This window comes from Brachyhypopomus gauderio, chromosome 8 (assembly GCF_052324685.1).
Source record: "Brachyhypopomus gauderio isolate BG-103 chromosome 8, BGAUD_0.2, whole genome shotgun sequence".
In the NCBI taxonomy this organism is placed as follows: Eukaryota; Metazoa; Chordata; class Actinopteri; order Gymnotiformes; family Hypopomidae; genus Brachyhypopomus; species Brachyhypopomus gauderio.
In genome coordinates this window covers 15,957,890-15,980,578 of record NC_135218.1, presented here as the reverse complement: position 1 = coordinate 15,980,578, position 22,689 = coordinate 15,957,890, and the positions used below count along the sequence as shown (strand labels likewise).

The 22,689-nt window shown below is 48.0% G+C and overlaps 1 protein-coding gene across 2 annotated transcripts in view; it reads left to right on the top strand.

Moving 5' to 3' along the window:
• The window catches only part of zc3h3 (zinc finger CCCH-type containing 3), a 56,968-nt gene that overhangs the window by 23,236 nt on the left and 11,043 nt on the right, over nt 1-22,689 (top strand). For both annotated transcript variants that reach the window (XM_077014900.1, XM_077014899.1), the window contains exons 4-8: nt 9,876-10,014; nt 19,448-19,593; nt 20,451-20,526; nt 20,880-21,038; nt 21,261-21,330. In XM_077014900.1, coding sequence (XP_076871015.1) covers nt 9,876-10,014; nt 19,448-19,593; nt 20,451-20,526; nt 20,880-21,038; nt 21,261-21,330 — 590 coding nt within the window. The remainder of the gene's footprint in view (nt 1-9,875; nt 10,015-19,447; nt 19,594-20,450; nt 20,527-20,879; nt 21,039-21,260; nt 21,331-22,689) is intronic.

The window sequence follows — 22,689 nt, the reverse complement described above, 5'->3', positions numbered from 1 at the left end:
AATGTGCAGCGCTTATTGTAAGCATTTATTTTCGACCACAGAGAGCGAACAATCAATCAATCAATCAATCAATCAATCAAAGTTTATTTGTATAGCGCTTTTCACAACACATGTTGTCACAAAGCGCTTTACAGGATTAAATGGTTAACAATACTATGGGTCCAGAACCCTAATGCGCAAGCCAAAGGCGACAGTGGCGAGGAAAAACTCCCTATGATGGGGAGGAATAGGAAGAAACCTCGGGAGAACCAAGACAAAAGGGAACCCATCCTCCATTGGGCGGCCCGTTAACACACAAAATACACAAAATACAGACAAATACACAAGTCACACACAAATCACACAATCAGACTAAGTAAAGGTAAAAATGAAAGTTCTGGGTTATGATATTGTCACTGTAAATGTCTGTTGATGAACGCCAGGCTTTCATTCCATGTCGGAGCAGCGATGCTGGTATTGTAGGCTCCGACTGCAATGTTACTCTCCAGGTGAACCTCGGAGAAAAGATACGAGATGTAGTAAATATGTAACAGATTAATCAAAGGCCAAACTAAACAGATGAGTCTTTAATCGAGTTTTAAACATTGAGACTGTGTCTGAGTCCCGAATAGAGGCAGGAAGATTATTCCACAATTGTGGAGCTTTAAAAGAAAAGGCTCTTCCACCTGCTGTGATCTTTTTGATCCTAGGAACAGTTAATAACCCTGCGTCCTGCGAGCGAAGTGAATGCGCTGGGTTGTATTGTTCAATAAGTTCACTAAGATAGTCTGGAGCTAAGCCATGCAGCGTTTTATATGTTAATAAAAGTATTTTATAGTCAATACGGAATCTAATTGGCAGCCAGTGTAATGACGATAGTACGGGACTAATGTGATCAAACTTTTTAGTTTTTGTTAAAACTCGTGCTGCTGCGTTCTGAACCAGCTGGAGTTTGTTTATCGATTTACCAGAACATCCAGCTAGGAGACTGTTGCAATAATCTAAACGAGATGATATGAATGCATGGATTAGTTTTTCTGCATCACTAATATTTAATATGTTTCTAATTTTGGCAATGTTGCGCAAGTGAAAGAACGCTACCCTAGTTATATTATTAATATGTGTATCGAACGAGAGATCTGGGTCTATTGTGACACCCAAGTTCTTTACCTCTGCGCTGGGGGTTATAGTAAAAGAATGTAGATTCAATGCTACATTATGCATCTTATCTCTCACAGCCCTAGACCCAACTATTATTAATTCTGTTTTATCGGGATTTAGTGCTAGAAAGTTACACGCCATCCAATGTTTTATCTCTTCTACACATTTCTCAATCTTAGGGCGTACTCACACTAGGCTCTGTGATCCGGGCACGGTTGCCTGCCGAAGCACGGTTCATTTAGCTAGTGTGAGCGCTCCAACCGTGCTCGGGCCCGGATCAGTTAACCGTGCTCGGGCCCGCTTAAAGAGGTGGGCCAGGGCACGATTCATGTGGACTCGGGCACGGTTCGTTTCTAGTGTGAGCGCTATCCGTGCCTGGGCCCGCTTGGTGCCTCGTCTGATTGGTTCATTTCGCTGGAACTCAAACATGACGTCAGTGATGCGACGCTGACGTTAAACAGTCACAGCGGCGAAGCGATTAGCAGACAATCGTTGTGTTAAATTATCGATAAATCTGTGCTTGCACCGTGTTTCTGGACTCCCAAAACGACTCCAAAAATACAATAAAAAGAAAATCGTGAACTCCATAGTGTTGTGCGAGCGCGCTTTTTTTCCAAATAAAGCGGCGTTGTGATGACGTAAGCGTGCTCGGGCCGGGTTGCTGAAGCCAGTGTGAGTGCAGGCCAGAGGGGGAGTGGGGAGGGGGGATAACCGGGCCCCAGCACGGAACCAGCAAACCGTGCCTAGTGTGAGTACGCCCTTACTGTTTGCGCCTAAATCATCGGGTTTTGCCGATAAATATAGCTGAGTGTCGTCTGCGTAGGAATGGAAACTGATGTCATGCTTATGCATAATCTCGCCTAAGGGTAACATGTACAGTGTGAATAGAAGTGGTCCTAGGACTGTCCCTTGTGGGACACCATATTTATCCTGCACAGATTTAGAGGTTTTATTATTAACACTTACACATTGGAAGCGGTCAGTTAAATATGATCTAAACCAGGAGAGTGCGACTCCTTTAATACCTACCGTGTTTTCTAGTCTATCCAGCAAAATGTTGTGGTCTACAGTATGAAAAGCTGCGCTAAGATCTAACAGTATAAGGAACGAGACGAGCCCATTATCGGCCGATATTAGTAGATCATTCACTACACAGCAAATAAAGTGACGCGTCAAGTTTAAACGCCTCCGCCGCTCGGTGCGGAGTCGTGGAGGTGTGCGGAGTCGCGCGCTACGGTCACTCTTTAATCCAGTCTTAATGGTCCAATTAAGGTAATTTAAAAACCAGGACATTTCCTCACTTAAAAAAAAAAACCCGGGACGCCCTGGACAGGATGTGAAATATGAACATGTCCCGGTAAATACGGACGTTTGGTCACCCTATCGTACTAGGAGTACATTTAGCTCTAAGTTATCATTACTGACCTGCGTGTTAGCCCCAACATGTTTTGCGTTGAGGTGGTAACGAAGGGTGGAAGTGCTCCTGTGATAAGCGAACTCCTTCCTGCATAAAGTGCAAATAACACTATTTTTGTTTGTATTTCCATCTGGAAGTTTCTTATATTTAAATTTCCCATCCACCAACGTTAATAATACTATTATATATATTAGCCACTTTATTAGGTACACCTTGCTAGTACCGGGTTGGACCCCCTTTTGCCTTCAGAACTGCCTTAATTCTTTGTGGCAGATTCAACAAGGTACTAGAAACATTCCTCAGAGAGTCTGGTCCATATTGACATGATAGCATCACACAGTTGCTGTAGATTTGTTGGCTGCACATCCATGATGCGAATCTCCCGTTCCACCACATCCCAAAGGTGCTCTACTGGATTGAGATCTGATGACTGTGGAGGCCATTCGAGTACAGTCGTGTTCTAAAAACCAGTCTGAGATGATTCACGCTTTATGACATGGTGTGTTATCCTGCTGGAAATAGCCATCAGAAGATGGTACACTGTGGTCATAAAGGGATGGATATGGTCAGCAACAATACTCAGGTAGGCTGTGGCATTGACACGATGCTCATTTGGTACTAATGGAAAATATCCCCCATACCTTTGCACCACCACCACCAGCCTGAACCGTTGATACAAGGCAGGATGAATCCATGCTTTCATGTTGTTGACACCAAATTCTGACCCTACCATCCGAATGTTGCAGCAAAAATCGAGACTCCTCATTTTCCCGATTGTCTATTGGACAATTTTGGTGAGCCTGTGTGGTCACCCAGTGTGGTCTTCTACTGCTGTAGCCCATCCACCTCAAGGTTCGACGTGTTGTGCATTCAGAGATGCTCTTCTGCATGCCTCGGTTGTAACGACTGGTTATTTGAGTTATTGTTGCCATTCTATCAGCTCGACCAGTCTGCCCATTCTCCACTTACCTATGGCATCAACAAGGCATTTGCACCCACAGAACTGCCGCTCACTGGATATTTTCTCTTTTTTGGACCATTCTCTGTAAACCCTAGAGATGATTGTGTGTGAAAATCCCAGTAGATCACCAGTTTCTGAAATATTTAGACCAGTCCGTCTGGCGCCAACAACCATGCCACGATCAAAGTCATTTAAATGACGACCCCCCCCCCCCGATTTTGATGCACGGTTTGAACTGCAGCAGATCGTCTTGGCCATGTCTACATGCCTGAATGCACTGAGCTGCTGCCTTGTGATTGGCTGATTCGACATTTGCATTAATGAGCAGTTGAACTTAATAAAGTGGCCGGTGAGTGTATAGTCATAGCGTATTTCTGAGGACAAGGATGTTATTGACGGGGTACTTTCAGAACACAGGGTTGTTGTTGACAGGGTATTTATATGCACGGATATGACGCTGGTGTGTGTGAACACCAGCACTGGTGTACCTGATGTACTTGTGACCATTTTGTTGGTGTCACTACTATTTGGTTCTCTACACCATCTGTACAGAATCAAGTGGCATCATAATTCTTCTAAGTCCTTCTTTTGGTTTGGTTCCTCCTCTCCTGGCCCAGGCGTGTTTGGGGATCAGAGACGATCCTCTGCAGTGCATGCCTACAGCATGAGGGCAGCTGTCTTCCTCCTCATCTCTTATTCATGCTGAGAAAGCCATGGCTAGAAGGTAAATACAGCGGTGAAAGAGGCACTGCCATCTCTGATCTCCGCTCCTTTACTTCCCGTCGGCCGTCGCTGGCTCTCAGACGGCAGTGTGTCTGGAGATGTACTTCACGGCGTCTTGGGTGACGTGCACTCCACACTGGACGGGAAGCACCGCGAGGTGGCAGACTGTCCTTCAATGACCGATGCTCGAGAAGGATCTGTGAGCTGCCCACTGTATCATCATCATCATCATCATCATCATTCCACGTTCCCTGTGTAGCGTTGCAGGCCGAGATGGTCCAGCCCAAACTTTTCAATTCCAGCTTTGCCCCGTGACACTCCCAGGCCAGCTGTGAGGGAGAACCTCACCTCCTGGCTCCGCCGTTGGGCCTCCTTCCAGTGGAACGTGTCTGGAGCAGCTGTGGTGGGAGCTGACCCAGGCCACCCCAATTAGCTCCTCTCAATCTTGAAGCAGCAGCCATACCCTGAAGTCTTCCTGGATTACAGAGGTCTGCACCCTTAATCATAATCATCATGAAGCCCTGTAATCTGAAGCCTGATATGACCTTCGTCACGACCAAGCCAATCTTCAGATAAGCCTCGTGTCACTTTCCAAGTTACAACCGTAACGATCTGCAGATGACTTTCTAAACGCTCACTATATTTCTGCACCAAAAAAAAAATGCTATTTATAGACCTAATTAGTATATCCTGGTACTATCTCTGTAAACATTTGCTGGAGGCAGTGGGAACGTTCTGCAGGCAGCTTGGCTCGTGTTGTAGGAAGGCCCACAGGGACGGTTGGGATTGCTCTTAAGGGCGTTCTTAACCGTGTCAAGTGTACACGCTCCGCATGCGTTGATTTGGTGTTTGTTTCCATAACTATTGCACCATGGAGATGACTGACACGACCAAGCCAGAGCTGTCTGACACCACAGGGCGTGCCATCGGGCAGCAGACAAGCCGCTCTCTCGTGGTGCACTCATCCGTCTCTCATCTCTCCCTCATTAGACGACCCCCCCTGCCCCCCACCTACCCACGCTGCGGTTGTCTGTCTGTCCACCCTAGGAGCCTCTTGGGCCACTCCTCCATGGGTGACTCGCAGGAACTGCTCAAGGTCATGCCATTTCAGGCCCCAGGAGCATGCTGGGAGTTTTCCCAGTGCTTTTGCACTGCTTCTCATGACGTTTTGCTGATTCCTAAGAAGACTAGCGACTTAAGGCAACCAATTTATTATTACTATTATTATTTATTTTTTTGTCAGCATATGGTTGCAAGTAGTAATGTTTTTATCCCATCAACTACGTTCTGAAATGGATCATTTCATACCTTCTATTTTTGTTCTTCCTCCAGTGAACTGGATCAGTAGTGTTAAAAACACCATCTGATCCTTTGGTCTCAATCCCAGACTTATTTCTGTAATTTTTTTTTCTCTGTCCAGTAGGGCTGGGCTGGGTCTAAATCACTCTGAAATTTTATACAGTGGCATTAGAGCCCTGCAGCAGTTTAGTTCCGTGTAATTGGTGTAATTTCTAGCATTTTGATGGCACAGTGGGCCCTGCTCATCTTGCCTCAAACGCCCGGTGCGGTTATGGTACACCCCGGCATGCTGATACCATCACTGTGCAACAGCATTTGGTGTTGAGAATGTTGGTCAAACAGCTGCCCCATGACATGGGCCCAGGCAACGCTTTTAGAATATGAATCAAATTGTGCAGCACTCTCTTGGCATTCAGCTTGAAGGTGAGAAATAAGCCCTGCGAAAACTGGACCCAACTGAACTTGCGTTTTATCAGCTTTGGAAGGGTTGGTAGGAACATCTAAGTGGGGATTTTCCGTGCTTTGAGCACATTTGCATCGTAAGGTTCTGCCCCATATGGTTATGTTATACGGCAGTGTCGGTTTAGTGGGGGGAACACTTAATCGTAGCGTTACTGCCCCAGTGGGTATCAGAACACGAGCCCCAGGGGGACTGTTGCAGGAGCGGGGGGAAGGGAGGGGAGGGGGCTCGCTGTCAATAACAAGATTAATGATGTGACAGAGATGCCAGGGTAAAGAATGAGAGTGCAGTTAGCTGGAATTAGTTGTCAAATTTGGAGAGGGGATGAGAGGATGGGAGATAACATGCCTTGATAATCCCTGAGCGGATGGCCCTCCTGCAGGGTGTCACCGCCGCACCGTCACCGCAGACATGGAGGGGAAGCAACGTTCTGGAAGGAGTGAAACAGCACTGTGTGCTTAAATGAGTTTATCCCTGTTGACTGGGCAGAGGGACCTGGCGCTGGTTCAGTATCATTGAAACGTGTGTGTGTGTGTGTGTGTGTGTGTGTGTGTGTATGCATGTGCGCATGCGTGTTCGTTCCTCTCTCTCTCTCTCTAAACACCCTGCACCTACCCTCACTGGGCACTTTATTAAATACGCCTGTCTCATAAATGCATTTGATACGTGCACAATTACAGACTACAGCCTGTCTGCTTCCATGCGGTTTGTCCGCTCCCCTCTATCCAGTTCATGACCGATCAGTGTCTGACCACAGCACCGCTGCTTAAAGGACATCACTTGGGTGGCGTACCACACACACACCACACACACACCATTAGAAGCACAGAATTGCCTTGTAGGTGTCGGCTTAGTTTCCCGCTACTATTTGCATCGTCTTCCAGCTCTACGTTCGTTTCTAGCCACAGGGCGGCAGTTGCCTTGATATTCGTGGGTGGCAGACCACCATCAACACAGCAGCAACACGAACACGTGTAAGAACTTCAGCAGCTCCGCCGAGCTCGTCCACCACAACCCCCACTGCCACACGGCCACCACGCAAGTGCCACAGTTGTTGAGAATGGTGTGGAGGTGTGTGTGTGTGTGTGTGTGTGTGTGTGTGTGTGTGTGTGTAAAAAAAAAAACTTCTATATTTGTTTGTATAAATATGCATAGACTTTTTTTCCCCACTTCCAGAACCGTCTTGGTCTTCCTCTGCAGCAGTACCACAGGGACTTTACAGCATGAGATCAGCCAGAAAAATAACATGGGAACCTGTCAGAAAAATGAACGTGCGCGTGTGACGGAGAGAGATGGCTAACGCGCGGCGCACGCGGCCCGCTGGCTGCAGCCGGAGGGCGCTGAGTAAATAATCGTCGGTGTGTTTCGGCGGCGGCGTAGGCTTGGGTGTCAGCGGGCGATGGATGAGCCCCGAGGCCTGATTGTAAAGCCCAGCGGGTTGTGTTGGTTGAGTGAGTCTGCACCAAGTGGGGTCTCAATCTTCCCCTTAATAGGCCAGTGACAGATCTCTGACTGACACACACACACACACACACACGTGCGCGCGCACACTAGCGAGCGCACACATAAATAAAAGGGCCAGTGACAGGGACCACTGCCTTAGTTTTGTTGCCCACCCCCCCAGTGCTTAACGCCGTAGGCTGTGCAGCAGTGGGGGTACAGGGCAGGGAGGAGATCAGAACGGGGTTGGCCGGGCAAAGCTTGGACCCTTTGACCAGCCAAATCTGTTCTCCACAAGGATGCCCAAATAGCAGATTGGTACAGATTGGTGCGTAGGGTGTGTGCGGGGAGGGTTCAATCCTGCGATCTCACACCTACATGTATACAGTGTACACACACACACACACACACACACATACGTATTTGCCTTTGGCTTGCTCACAAGTCCAGTTGTACACTGCCCAGCTTGGAACAATAAATCACATACTCTGTTCCACAAATAAACACTCATAAGGTTGCCAACGTGCCCCACACACACACTGTTGAGATTTGATCATTGATAAATGTTTGTAGAAGATGAATTCTCTCACTGATCCCAAAGTGTGTTCTAGTGGTAAATTGAGAGGAGCACCGTGTGTGGAAGGTGGGAGAAAGTGTGTGTGTGTGTGTGTGTGTTTGTGTGTGTGTGTGTGTGTGTGTGTGTGTTCAGTTTCAGGACCACAAGAAGAGATGAGGACACACAATACTTCTCTTGAGCCAGAAATTACTGTTACTTCCTGTTGTGTTCCTATTGGAAGCTCATGTGTTGGCATGTAGATAGAATTAAAGATGAGGAGAAATGAACTCCATCTTGACAATGACATGACGTGTGCAGTACAGTGGAACTCAATCCAGTTTCTGGCAGGAAGAAATCTCAGATCGCTCTTAGTGTTTGAATGTTTCCGTGGCCTGTGATGTTTCGTCAGTCCTGCTCTGAATCATGTCGGTCTCCAAACAGACGGAGGCCCTGGCTGCAGTGTTGGGCACTGGGGGAAGGAACTGGCATGGCGCTAATGCAAGTTCAGACATCCTCCCCCTTCACTTAGCAGTTTTAATGCATTAATGGATTCATACGCAGTAAGAAACTCTCCCTCATAAGACATCTTTTAACAACTCGTCTGGGTACAGCGGTGGTGATCTTTCTTTCTTCCCTCTGTCCTTCAACACGGCTGGGTAAGTCACTGTGGCCGAGTGAAGCGAAAATGATCCACGATGTCATGTGCAGAAACAAGCCGTTATTAGTCGACTAGAGACTGAATCTTTTTGTTTTGTAGATTAGTTACTTTACAGGAGTTCAACCTCTTGATCCTGAACCAATTTCAGCCACTTGAACCACTTGGGCTGTAGTCGGTGGTCAGCGGTTCAGCAGGTGAAGTAGCTGTTATCGTAACTCCCCAGGACCTCACATCATTTAATAATTGGTCAGACGTTCGTTCGCTCTCCACCTCCTCACGACCTCCTGCGTGTGCTTCCGCACGTCAGTCTAGGAGTGCGCGTGCACGTATGTGTGTGTGCACGAGAGCAGAAGAGAAAAAGTGATTTTTTTTTTTTTGTTTCTCCAAAATATTTCCTAGTAATAAAAGATGGCGGTTATTTCACGGCCGTGCCCAAACGGACTCGCTCAAATCCGAGATGGCGAGCCTCGCTTATGGGCCGGCTATTGCCTGAATATCACTTAAGGCTTCTCTCGCGTGTTATTGAAAAACCTCTTCAGGATTTCTTAAGTTCTGTAAGTAATTCCGTTCTCCTGCTGGCTTGTCTGCGATGCTAAATGGTGTCTGTTGGGAATAAATCTTGCGGGGTTTTTAGCGCTGGCGTGAAGAGGCAGCGAGCGAAAGCCGACGCGCGGAGTCCATCTTCTTCCTCCGCCCGCGTGTGCGCGTGTCACCCCCGCCCAGCCACTCATAAAGCAGCATGATGGATAAATGAAGAAGGAAAGAAATAAATAAAAGCCCCACGTATTCTCTCCCTCCGCTCTCTCCCTCCGTCTCTGCGCTGATGGATTTGTGAGATGATATAACGAATGAGACCTAAGGAGAAGAGAGGGGTGGAGCAGGAGGGGTGGAGACAGGGTGGATATGATTTATTAGGCTGATAAAAATTCAGCCTTTGTTATTCCTTCATTTTTACATGTGCAGCTTATTAAGGAGTGCGTCTGCCAGGGCAGGTTTGTCAGCTGGGACGTGTGTGCGGGCAGACGTGGGGACTGGGAGAGTTTCTGACTGTGTGAGAAGCACTGACTGACATACTGGTGCCCATTACAGCTGAATAGCCTGGAACGTTTTTGCCGTACCAACTTGGGGGAAAAGGCAGCGGGGGGGGGGGGGGGGGGGGGTGACCGGTGACCTTGACTGGTGGTGTCCAGTGAGAGTGAAGTGTCCTCCTCTTTTCTACAGGCTCTTTTGCTCCGTCGGGCCGGAGTCCAGCACATCTGAGGGTCTTCAAAACACGCTACAAGATCGACACACGAAGAGCACCACACCAGCTCCACAGTCCTGCCCTGTCCTACAGACTCAAGAGAATCCAGTCAGCCAGGTAGGACACACACACACACACACACCAGCTCCACAGTCCTGCCCTGTCCTACAGACTCAAGAGAATCCAGTCAGCCAGGTAGTACACTAGTACTATGTGTATTTATTTATTTGTAATTTCATATTTAATGGGTTTAACACTACAGTTTACACTTTCTTTCCACAACTTGGTTGTGGGTTTAGAGATGTTACAATCATTAGACCACCTGTGTGTGCGTGTCCACTCTAACTAACTCCCAAACTAGTGCTCTACAACCAATTAAAGGCCTGATTAAAACCTCTCTGTTGACACACTGCGTTTTTAACAGTCCCTCAGAAGCACCGTAATAAAACACTAACTAACCGGCTGGCCTTAATAACCCTACCAGATATAAACACCTCATCACCAGTAATGTTATCACGTTGGGAAGGTGCCGCTCATCACTGTAATCTATTACTCAGACCATAAACATGTTACCATAATATAGTCCATGTCCACATGGGAATACATGGGAAGGTGCTGAAATGCTTCTTTTAAATGATGGCTTTAAATGGCTGCTGTGTGCTAGAGATGATTTTATGAGTTCCTGTAATCTGTGGAAGGGGTAGGGTAATTAAGGGGAGGAGGGGTAGATGTGAGGGCAGGGGTTGGGGGTATACAGAAATGGGGCACTGCTGTTTTGTTAGCAGTGCCCTGTATGTCTTTGTTAAACAATTTTTGTTTTGGTTGTGATCTCTTTGAGACCCTTAATCCTTTGGAGATCTTTTAAAGTCCCAGTAAACATGTCTTGTCTGCTTACTGTTCCAGATGGCATGATATTACCATGTAGACTTCCAAGGATCACGAGATGTCATATTTCCCAGTTTGGCTAAATATGTGGTGAAACGTTGTGGAGTTTTTGCAGATGTGGACATGCAAAAATGTCAGAAGTATATGTACTGAGGATGCTTGAACCTGATTAATAGGATTACTAAGAATGGGAGTCTCTGATATACTGACTGCCACGCTCACAACCTCTAGGCTGTTGTCATAGTCACACTAACTAGACTCCTCAGTACCATTAGCAGGGTTTTCCCAAATGTACGCCTACTTCAAGACCCGAGTCCTGGTCTCTCTTGGGTAACATTCACATTAGTTTTATTGTTTGTTTATACTAGCTAGCTAACAGTCAACAAACAACCCACTAACCACGAGTCACACTTCAAAAGCAAACCCTGATGATGGCAGCACTCTGAAATGTAACCATTCTAATTCTACTAATGACTGCTGTTGTCATTTGCCAGTGTGCTAGCCAGTGTACCTGTACACAGAGAGCAAACCCTACCCTGACTGGTGACTGCGGAAAAATTACATTTGCTTAATAGCGCAAATGAATCACTCATCCATAGGGGTGTAAATATTTTATGCCCGGTGTTATCTATAGAGAAAAGATGATGGACGTAGTAAATCCTGCCAGTGCACGACCCAAGGCCCCCCCCCCCCAACACACACACACACGCACACACACCCGTGGGGCTCACCCATGTGGAAGACAGTGTCTGAGTGTCATGCGTTAACATGTTAAGAGCGCTGCCGTGTTCAATGAGCTGCTTAGCCTATGTGGCAGTCTAGCTTTTCCGTGGCGGTCTCTCTCTTCCGTGGCAGTTTCTCATCTCTCTTTTCCGTGGCAGTCTCTCTCTTCCGTGGCAGTTTCTCTTCTCTCTCTTCCGTGGCGGTCTCTCCCTTCCATGGCAGTTTCTCTTCTCTCTCTTCCGTGGCAGTTTCTCATCTCTCTTTTCCGTGGCGGTCTCTCTCTTCCGTGGCAGTTTCTCATCTCTCTTTTCCGTGGCGGTCTCTCCCTTCCATGGCAGTTTCTCTTCTCTCTCTTCCGTGGCAGTTTCTCTTCTCTCTCTTCCGTGGCGGTCTCTCTCTTCCGTGGCAGTTTCTCTTCTCTCTCTCCCGTAGCGGTCTCTCCCGTCTCTCTCTTCCATACCTGAGTGGATGTGTGGTTCTGCTGAAGGTCCGTGTTTCTGCCCTGCCACTCCAGCTGCTGGCGGGAATCTCCTCCCTCATCCAGCAGCGTAGTACAACTGTGCAGGGTCCAATTAACTGTGTCATGTGTGTGTGGGTTTTATCCACTTTTCATTCACTTCAAATGGACCATGGATATTGTGGCATTTCACAAATATGGCCTTATTACCAGAGACAATGCACACACCCCTAGTGTCTTTCAGTGGAAAACCTTTACAAGTCCTGGAGGAGGGGACCAGGTGTTGGAGAACATCATGAAAATGATGTGCGTAACTTCACCTGCAGCAGCTGACGGGGCTTCAGCCCAGCTTGCTGGTTCAGTCCGGCGAGCCGCCGGTTCTGCCCTAAGCCTCTTGCATGTGGTACGCGTGTGTCCTCCTGGTTTTCAGTCCATTCATTTAAGTGTTCACAGATTTATTTAGTAAAGTTTTTTACAAATTGATGTATCCAACTGAAAGTAGAGAAAGCACTCTGTCAATCATGATGTGGGGAACTGCCAGTGTTTAACCCCACGCGGTGGACACACGGGGTTTCTGGATGTCAGCGCGATGGCCGTGTTTGCTGCGTGCACAACAGTATGTGACAGGAAATGACCTGTACGAGTTTAACTGTGACAAACCCGTCTTTTTAAACGCAGCTTATGAGCCGTGACACAAAAGAATACGACTTGAAAATAACAGTAAAGTTGTTACTTTTAAATTTGTATTTCTCCTTAAATCCCGAATATATAATCTCTGCCCACAATATTTCCATGAAATGATGAGCCGCCTTATATAAACTCTTAGGGCCAAACTCTGTAACAAGTTCTGATACACAATAGGAGACGTGTCCTCCTCATTCATCAGATCTTGACAGTTTGGCTTTATGGTTGGCAGCTGGTTTCTAAGACGGTGATTAAGGTTTTTTTACGGGTCTGTCCCAGAACTGGGATTAGGGTGGGTGGAGGTGGTGGGTGTATGCATGTTTACACTTCTATTAGTGTGTTTCTATTTGTACTGAATATTTAACAGGTCTATTGAGATTCAGTAGACATTTCAGTTCAAATCAAATATGTTGGCTGTAAAACTGTGTGTGTGTGTGTCTGTGCGCGTCTCATTTGTTTAATTCAGATTTTGTGAGACAGTGCGCTTGTCTCTGGATCAAGCATTGAGCGGCGGTGACTTATCACTATTCATTTAGCTGCATGCAATAAATATTGATTCATCAGGGGATTTTCAATTTCAACCTCTGTGACGCCGTGTGAAATATTACAAGAGAGGGAAATCAGTGTGTGAGAGAGAACAGAGGAGCGGGGCGTCTCTCGAGCGTAGAGCCCCACTCTGGTTAGCGAGTCGGCCGTTTAAGAACACAGGCGCACACAAGTCTGGATGCACTGCTCCGTTAGCCAGTGGTCCCTTACAACGGCTATATGCAAATGAGGTCTAAACGAGGCCTTAATTCAACCCCGTAGGTGATCGTTCAGGAGTGAAGATTTGCTGTGTGCACTCGCAATGATACAACAGTGTGGTCCCTAATTTCTGTATCCCAAATCCTCTTGTGGTTTAAATAGTAATTGACTCAGACAGGTACTTTTCCTCCTTGTACTCCAGCAATTTCCGTGCATCCTCCATTACCCGCGCCCACATCTCACACACACACACACACACACGCACGGGGCCGCAGCCTTGCTGTGGTCCCTGGCCCCAGTGCGGTGACCCGGCGTGTGATGTGGGAGATGGGGGAGGTGGGTGTGTGCAGTCAGCAGCGAGGGCAGAGCCGGGCCGGGTGATGGAGTGTTTGGGCCGCCCGCGTGGGGGAGGAATGGCCCTCGTAAATCCCCAACCACCACCAGAAAATAGATATAATCTCAACATTAACTACATTAATAGTAGCAGGAGTTGAATTAAGAAAGCCGTAAAGCATGAACGCGCAGGCATAAATTACGCAAGTGTGCACACACGCTCATGCATGCAGACACACACACACACACACACACACACACACACACACACACACACACACACAGAGCCCCTCCCCTCAGAGTTGCTTCCCATTCTCTCCCTCCCTCCTATTGTGCTGCTCATGTCTGCCTTCGACGATCCATATCTGACTCTCTTTGCATTAGTGGATTTGTAACTCATTCTCCTCCTTGGCCGTATTTCATAGCTTCACTTCTTGGACCAAAAGGCAGCGTTTTCAAATCTCTTGTGAGCACAGAGGATTAACTCCTTCATTACGTCCAGCACCTGCTGGATCACGTGGATCTCTTACACGTTCTCACACAAGCGTCCAGCGTGTTCAGCCTGAAGCTGCATTCAGAGAGTTACCAACATCATGATGTACTCACTTATCCCAGCAGTTTCTTTTACAACTGTGCATGCTCATGCACATACGTATACACACACACACATGCATGCACACACACACACACACACACACACGCGCATATATGTGCAGGGTGTGGGTGGAGTGGCTGGCGTGGCCCTCATCAGGGTTAGTGCTCCAGTATTGATCAGTACAGGATGTGGGAGAGAGTGGGTAATAAACCCCCACATCGCTCCCCTCTCTTCTCCTCTTCATCACCTCCCCGTCCTTCTCATCCGCCCATCCTGAGGAAGAGGAGGAGGAGGAGGAGGAGAGGAGACATTGAGGGTAGGGGGAGAGTGTGCTTTTGGGAAGTTGGTTTGAGAGTGTGTGCCGGCAGATGGAGAGAGGGTGCTGTTATGGAAATGTCTGCACAACATTTGTAGTATGTGCGCAATACTCATTTGCCGGAGCCGGAGAACTCGGCTGGTGCACGTCTTCACCATCTTCTCTTTCTTCTCGTCATCATCAGTTTGGGCACGGCGTTGCCCTCTGGTTGTGTTCTTCGTCTCAGATGCGTCCCACCTGCTTCTTAGCAATACGCTGCTCTGTTAATCGCCTTCAGTCCATTGATGGTGCATTACGTAGTTTGCTTAAAGCGAGGAGCAATTGAAAACCCCAGGAATGAGCTAAATGGCGCTCGCTAGCTCATTTCAAGGGTAACTGTTTTTCCCTTTCCTCGGGATGAGCTTACTAATGCTTTCTCTGCAAACAAATAGGTCAGACAAGCATTACTGAGAATGCCCATGCGGCTCGCGAATGCTTCGCCGTCACCAAAACAAAAGTCACGTCGTTAATCACCCTGCCGGAGTGCTGATTCGCCCTCCACCTTCATCTGAGCTCCCCATGCGGTCGAAAGGCGCGCGGCACGCACCCTCGCGTGGGCCGCCCCGGCCGGCTCGGTTCTGCTCCGGCACGTGTGCCATCGCGTGGCGCAAGCCTTGCAAAATGCAGGAGTGGACAGGAATGTTTTGAAATGTTGCCCGTCTGAAACACTTGCTCCTGATTTGTCCAGCAGCAATTTTGAAAAGGAACTGGCTGAAAAAGAGAGAAAAATAAGATGGATGCCTTTTATGGAGGAAACAGGTGTAAACCATTCAATCTTGCTGATTGTTTGTTTATTATACCCCCTAGATTTGCCAGGTAGCAGTAGAAATAGAGACTCACCTCTACTGGGAGTGATAGTTTGCTATAATAGCTTTTATTTTGACACTGATTTAAAAGAACAAATGTGCTGATAGGTTTTTGCGCCAAGAGACAATTTACTACTAGACCTAATACATGGGCATCATCATGGTTGTATGTTCAAGATAACCATGGCATCGAGTCAGTTATCAGAGTTAATGTTGTATACCTCTCCACAGCCTCCACACCAGGCTAAGTGGCATAAAGAACACAGTAGAACCTCATAAAGAATGCAGTAGAACCTCTCCACAGGTTCCTCGCCAGGCTCTCATAAAGAACGCAGTAGAACCTCTCCACAGGCTCCTCACCAGGCTCTCATAAAGAACGCAGTAGAACATCTCCACAGGTTCTTCACCAGGCTCTCATAAAGAACGCAGTAGAACCTCTCCACAGGTTCTTCACCAGACTCTCATAAAGAACGCAGTAGAACCTCTCCACAGGTTCCTCACCAGGCTCTCATAAAGAACGCAGTAGAACCTCTCCACAGGTTCCTCACCAGGCTCTCATAAAGAACGCAGTAGAACATCTCCACAGGCTCCTCACCAGGCTCTCATAAAGAACGCAGTAGAACCTCTCCACAGGCTCCTCACCAGACTCTCATAAAGAACGCAGTAGAACATCTCCACAGGCTCCTGACCAGACTCTCATAAAGAACGCAGTAGAACATCTCCACAGGTTCTTCACCAGGCTCTCATAAAGAACGCAGTAGAAGCTCTCCACAGGCTCCTGACCAGACTCTCATAAAGAACGCAGTAGAACATCTCCACAGGTTCTTCACCAGGCTCTCATAAAGAACGCAGTAGAACCTTTCCACAGGCTCCTGACCAGACTCTCATAAAGAACGCAGTAGAACCTCTCCACAGGCTCCTCACCAGACTCTCATAAAGAACGCAGTAGAACCTCTCCACAGGCTCCTCACCAGGCCGGGGTCAGATCTACTCCACACTAAATCACATCCAGCTTCAGCACTGCCATTACATTACTGTCTGTCCCATTAAAATGATCTCCCTGTCCCGTTCAGATGATTTATGCAACTCACGTGATGTGTCCTCAGACCTGGGACGCTAGTGGGGTCTGGCCACACACACGCACACACACACACGCACACACACACACACGTTCTTGACTTTGGTTCTGGGTTGTGTGTGAGCAAGCAGCAGGGATGTCTGGGGCAGAGTGCTATGGCCCGGTGGCACAGCAGAGTAGGCTGACTGTCTGGGCCGGGTGGGACTACAGGCCAGGACACAAGACCATCTCCACAGCCTCTCCAGCACATCATCTCTCCACTGGGTTTTAAATACACTTCACTAAAGTAACTGCCCTGACTGTCTTCGCATTATCACCACTATTACCAGAAGACAAATCCTGCAGTTTGAGGATCTATAGAAGGAAAAATAAAGCTCCGCTCTGTTTTGATAACAGACGGCGTCAACACCTTGTTTGTGTAGAGGAGCGCGTCATGGTGTTAGGCTGCCATACAATGACAGGACGATTACTGGGCACATTGCTTGTTTGTGGTTTCCTTTTTCATATTTTCCTCTCCTTTAGCACTCTCCCTCCATCCACTCGCTCGCCGTCTCACTCTCTCGTATATCTTTCACCCAACACACACACACACACACACACACACACACACACACTGACTTCTTCCTCACACACAGGCACTCGTTCCTGTGAAAGGTTAACTGCTGTCCATGTTCCACACCCATGTCATGGCTACATTAGTCTCCATTATGGCTCTTTGGCTCAAGGGTGTCCTGCAAAAGCCTCTTTGGGGGCAGCAACTGTTCTCCCATTATCCCTCATTATGGCTCCCATGGCTACAGTCACTTATCTATAGTGTGAGCCACTCTAACTTATGAGCCATATTGGGTGTGGAAACACTTTCCAAAAAGATTAGCATGGCCCGTTGATTGTATCTGACTATGTTTGGACACATGTATATGTGTATTTAAGATGTATGAATCCTGGTTTTTTGCACTTCTTTTTATTTCAGTGTATTGTGCGTGCGTGCGTGTGTGTGTGCACTCCTGCTTGTGCAGATTGGGCTGTGGCCATGGCGATAGATTGTGTAGTAAAGGCTGCTGTATTGAGTCCAGATTGATGTTGGATGTAATTTGCTGTTGGGGGTTTTGTTGGGTACCAAATGCTTGTAGCAGAGTTCATGTCTCCTAATATAGAGTAGATACCAGCTCTCTCTAGCTTTCTTTCCCACTCTCCCGCCTTCTCTCTCACATTCTTTTTTCCACACACACAAACACACACACACACACACACACACACACCCTCTCATCTGGCTGGCCTACACACACACACACACACACACTTTCTCATCTGGCTGGCTCACACACACACACAACCTCTCATCTGACTGGCCCACACACACACACACACCCTCTCATCTGGCTGGCCTACACACACACCCATCCAAACACACTGATTGAGCAGCAGGCGAAGGGGGGCGGAGTCACAGCTGAGAGGCAGGAGGTAACTTTTGGGATGTACCAACGCTATCAAAAAGATCTTTAAAGTCAATAAAAAAGCCTCATTTTCTCAGCCTTTATAAAGGAAACAATAAACTAGTCTTCATACTTGTAATAATGCATTAACTGTGAAGAAAAGCTACTGATTAATGTGAGGAGATTAAAGTGATGTATCTGAGTCACACAGACGAATGTACATGTATATAAATAAAAGACCAATTCAGGTAAGTAACTGCAGTGTACAGTGTACATGTACAGATCTTACCCATTACTGCAGGAGCTGAGTACTGTATTACTTAAACTCTCTCTCTCTCCCTCTCTCTCTCTTTCTCTGCCTCTTTCTGTATAATATCAAAATAGTGTAAGAGAGTTTAAAGCCACATCACTGATGGTGTAAGAGTTTAAATCAGCATCACTAATGGTGTAAGAGTTTAAAACCACATCACTGATGGTGTAAGAGAGTCTAAATCCGCATCACTGATGGTGTAAGAGAGTTTAAAGCCACATCACTGATGGTGTAAGAGAGTTTAAATCCGCATCACTGATGGTGTAAGAGAGTTTAAATCCGCATCACTGATGGTGTAAGAGAGTTTGAATCCGCATCACTGATGGTGTAAGAGTTTTATTTCTGATGTCTCTCATCTGGGAATCTTCTGTGCTACATGATTCCACTCATTTACTGTCTTTTGTGTTCTGTGCAGCATTTAATTAGAGCTCTGTTGAATCAATACATTTCTAAACACACAAAATATCGAAAATCCAATTGATGTTCAATCTCTGAAAAGAAAATTGTATTGAACCTTCAAAATATTTGTATCATTACACCTGTAATATAGGGTCATCACCACATGAATAAATGTGTATGGTGAAGATGTTAATTTTGAGTTATAGCAGTATTGATATTTTGAACAGGGTCTTCTGGGACGAATGTGTCTGTTTGAGCGCGGGCGGGCACTGGGGGAGGAGGGATCGGGGGAGGGGCAGTGAAAGTGTGCATGTCTGTGAGTGTTGGGAGGCCAATCTCCTCGCTCTGGCCTCCTGCCCCGACAATTATCTCAATGATTTCCTCCTCTTTTCAATTCTCTCCATTTCCACCCCGCCGTCCTTTCCATTAGAGGAGCAATTTACCAGAGTGGTGTGACACGGGAGCCAGGGACATGGTGGAGAGAGGGAGGGAGGGAGAGATGGAGAAAGAGAGGGAGGGAGAGAGACTGCAAGAGAAGGAGAGGGAGGGAGGGGGAGAGAGAGAGGAAGAAAGAGAAGGAGGGAGAATGAGGTGAGGGGTCAGGCAAATTATTTTGAGGTACTTTTTATTTATTCGTTTATGCAATGATGAGGGTATGAGAGAAATGTGTCTGCCCTGTCCCCGTCTGCTGTCTTCTGTCCAGTATTGTCTCTGTGCTCACGTCTCCTGTTTTAAATGTTTCTTGCAGAATGCTCTTGCAGAGTCGTGTGCGCACGCCCCCAGATAGACCGTGGAGAGGGCGTGACATGAGGTGGATAGGCGGAGCCCTCTACAGAGTTTCAGCCAATAAACTTTCCCGCACGCAAGCTACCAGCACACCATCCTACAGATCAGGTAAAGGAATTTGTGTCTTTATGTTCACACGTTTTTGTAAGAAAAAAAAAGTGTGAGAGAGGGAGAGAGAATCATGTTTTAGGGCTATTATCTGTAGTTTTTGTTTGTGTTCACTACTCTCTTGCTTATGCCTAGTCAGACAGGGAGGAAACAGGGAGAGAATGAGTGGGACACCTTCTGAAATAATTAAAATGTCATCTGTCACCAGTCTCGGTGCGTGCATGACAGCACCAGAGAGGGAGATTTACTGGGAGCTCGAGATTAAACCATATAGCCCAAGCTTGAACTGCTACCAGAATTAAAGATGTCTTGTGATGGCTTCCTGACAATTCCACCCCCCCCCCCCCCCCCCCACACACACACACCCAGACAGAACGAAAGGTCACACCCAGGCTCACTGAAACGCATGCAGTCTCTTGTCCCCCACATGGTCAGATGTGGTTCTTGCGTTCCCCTCTTCTCCTCTCTCCTCATACGTCTGTCCCTCACTCATGGCTGCTGTACGTCGAGTACATCATGCTCATGCCTCCTCATCCTCCTCATCCTCCTCATGCCTCCTCCTCCTCATCATCATCCTCCTCCTCATCCTCCTCCTCCGTCTCTCTCAAGTTGCCTTCATTGTTTGGTTCCGCACTGATGCACCTGAGCTTGTAAACCTGCAGTGTGATGTCTTGTACTGTTGTGCTCCATGGACTGGAGGCACATGAGGTTTCTGCTCCTGGAGTTCTAAATAAACCTCTGTGTCTTTGGGCGGAGCGTCTACTGAATGGAAAATGCTGCATAATAATAGATTATAATAGATTACATTCTCTCTCCACTCCAACGCCCCCCTCACCCCTGGCCTCCTCAAAACACAGCGAAGTGGTTCAGTCCACAAGACGAGTCCTCTCCAAGCAGCGTGGTCAGGACGTCTAGCATGCGACATGTGGCCAGGTGAGTTTGTGAAGTGAAGACTCCCTCAAACCCAGTAGCTTTTCTTTGACTGGTAGCTTAATTGACTGGCCAGAGGGCTCGGTTATACACTGTAGCTCTACCTTAAGCTCCTCCGTGCTCCACGTGCCCAGACTAGCGAAGCCCTGCTCATCTTCTCGTGCTCACAGGAGCACAGATCCCAACCCAGCCCTGAACACAGCGACCTTTCCCACGCTGCCTATCCAAGTAACCCTGCAGGTGCTATGCCAGCTGAAGGCTGTGTTGTTTTTAAAGCCCCCTGTCCCGTCTGCCCCCACCCGTCTCGTCTGGCCCTCCCACCTGTCCCGTCTGACCACCTGTGTGTCTTCTTGCAGTCGGGCGGTGCAGAGAAGTCTGGCCATCATCCGCCACGCCCGGCAGAGGAAGCAGCAGGCACGTCACTACTGCATGTACTACAACCGCTTCGGCAAGTGTAACCGGGCTGACGCCTGCCCCTACATCCACGACCCGGAAAAGGTGGCCGTTTGCACCAGGTACCCGCTACACCCATCCGACTCATGCCTGCACACACGCTTTAAGTGCACGTCTTTGATGCATGTTTTAGATGTTTGAAATTTGCATATATAAAAATGCTTTACATGTGAGCTGTTGTTTTTATTTGCAGTGCCACTCGTAGATTTCTTACATATTGAGCTCCTATCGTGTAGCCTTAAAACAATCCAGGAGCTGAAACCCAGCTCTTGATTGGTCTGCAGGTTTCTCAGAGGGACGTGTAAGCAAACGGATGGGACGTGTCCTTTCTCACACAAAGTGTCCAAGGAGAAGGTGGGTGATCGTTCACTAACTCAAGGGAGGGTCCACCTCAAAAACAGCACATAAGTAAACACAGCGATCATATATCAATAAAAAAATGTTGGCGTCGTCACTGCTCGAAAAAAAAAAGCGGAGAGAAGCGGAGAGAAGCGTCCCCGGCGCACACCTCCGTACGACGGGCGCGTGCTCTCGGCGAAGGCAGCGGACCGGGGTGCTTCGGGTTCACGCCGAGGCCATCAGCCCCGCGTGTGAGAACCGATGGAGAAGCATTAATTGCACCCTGAAGCATGCTAGTGTCATGTGCCGGCCGCCTCTGCCAACCTGCAGGTTTACGGGAGAAAGCTGTGAGCTTTGGTGGCGCTGGAGTCAGGTTAAGGTCACCATGTGCACCATGGCCGAGGGATGATTTAAGATCTTTTGGCAGATTATGACATTCTGATCTGGGCTTATGATGGTGTATTATGATCTAACTACAGGGTTGGCCCTTCAGGTTCCCGTGTCACATGTTTGGCAACCTTTGCGTTGGAGACTAGGGAGGGGGGGGGGCATTGAGGGCATGTGTGGTGTAAAAAAAACTAGATTCTGGGTTACCGTCACTAATGTTTCTTAGATTTATGACTTGTACTAGGGCTCAGTGTTGGGTTTTTTTCCTTTTTCCTTCTTTTTGAGGGACTGGAGCCTGAGGTAGATGATGTGGAAGTGTAAAATACCAGAGGATGTTTGTGTTGCAGCTGGTGGTAGGACGGGGAGCTTCTCCCTAAAGACTCCTTCACCTGCTGCTGGATGGACTGCTGCCTAAAATAGCCCCCACCACCCCCAGCTCCCCAGTCTTCACTTTCCTGTAGGAATCCAACCCCCCCCCCCCCCCCCCCCCCCCCCCAACACACACACACTTGTTTAGACGTTTGCTCATGTTGCATCCAGCCCCCCCCCAACCCCCCCAACCCCCCACTCTCACTCTTGCTCTCACACTCACAGCACCTGTGACAGTCGTCATCCTCCCTGCTAATCGCCCAGAAGCCCAGCTGCCCCTTTGGCTTAAAGGAGCAATGCCACCTCTTTGTAGGCCCCACCTGCCAGTTGTAACCCTCTCTCTCCCCCTCCTTCTCTCTCTCTCTCTCTCTCCCTCCTTCTCTCTCTCTCTCTCCCCCTCTTTCTCTCTCTCTCTCTCTCTCTCTCTCTCCCCCTCCTTCTCTCTCTCTCTCTCCTCCTTCTCTCCCTCCCCCCTCCTTCTCTTTCTCCCCCTCACCTCCTTCTCTCTCCTTCCTCCTCTCTCTCTCCCTCCTCCTTCTCTCTCTCCCTCCTTCTCACTCTCTCTCCCTCCTCCTTCTCTCTCTCCCCCTCCTCTCTCTCTCCCTCCTCCTTCTCTCT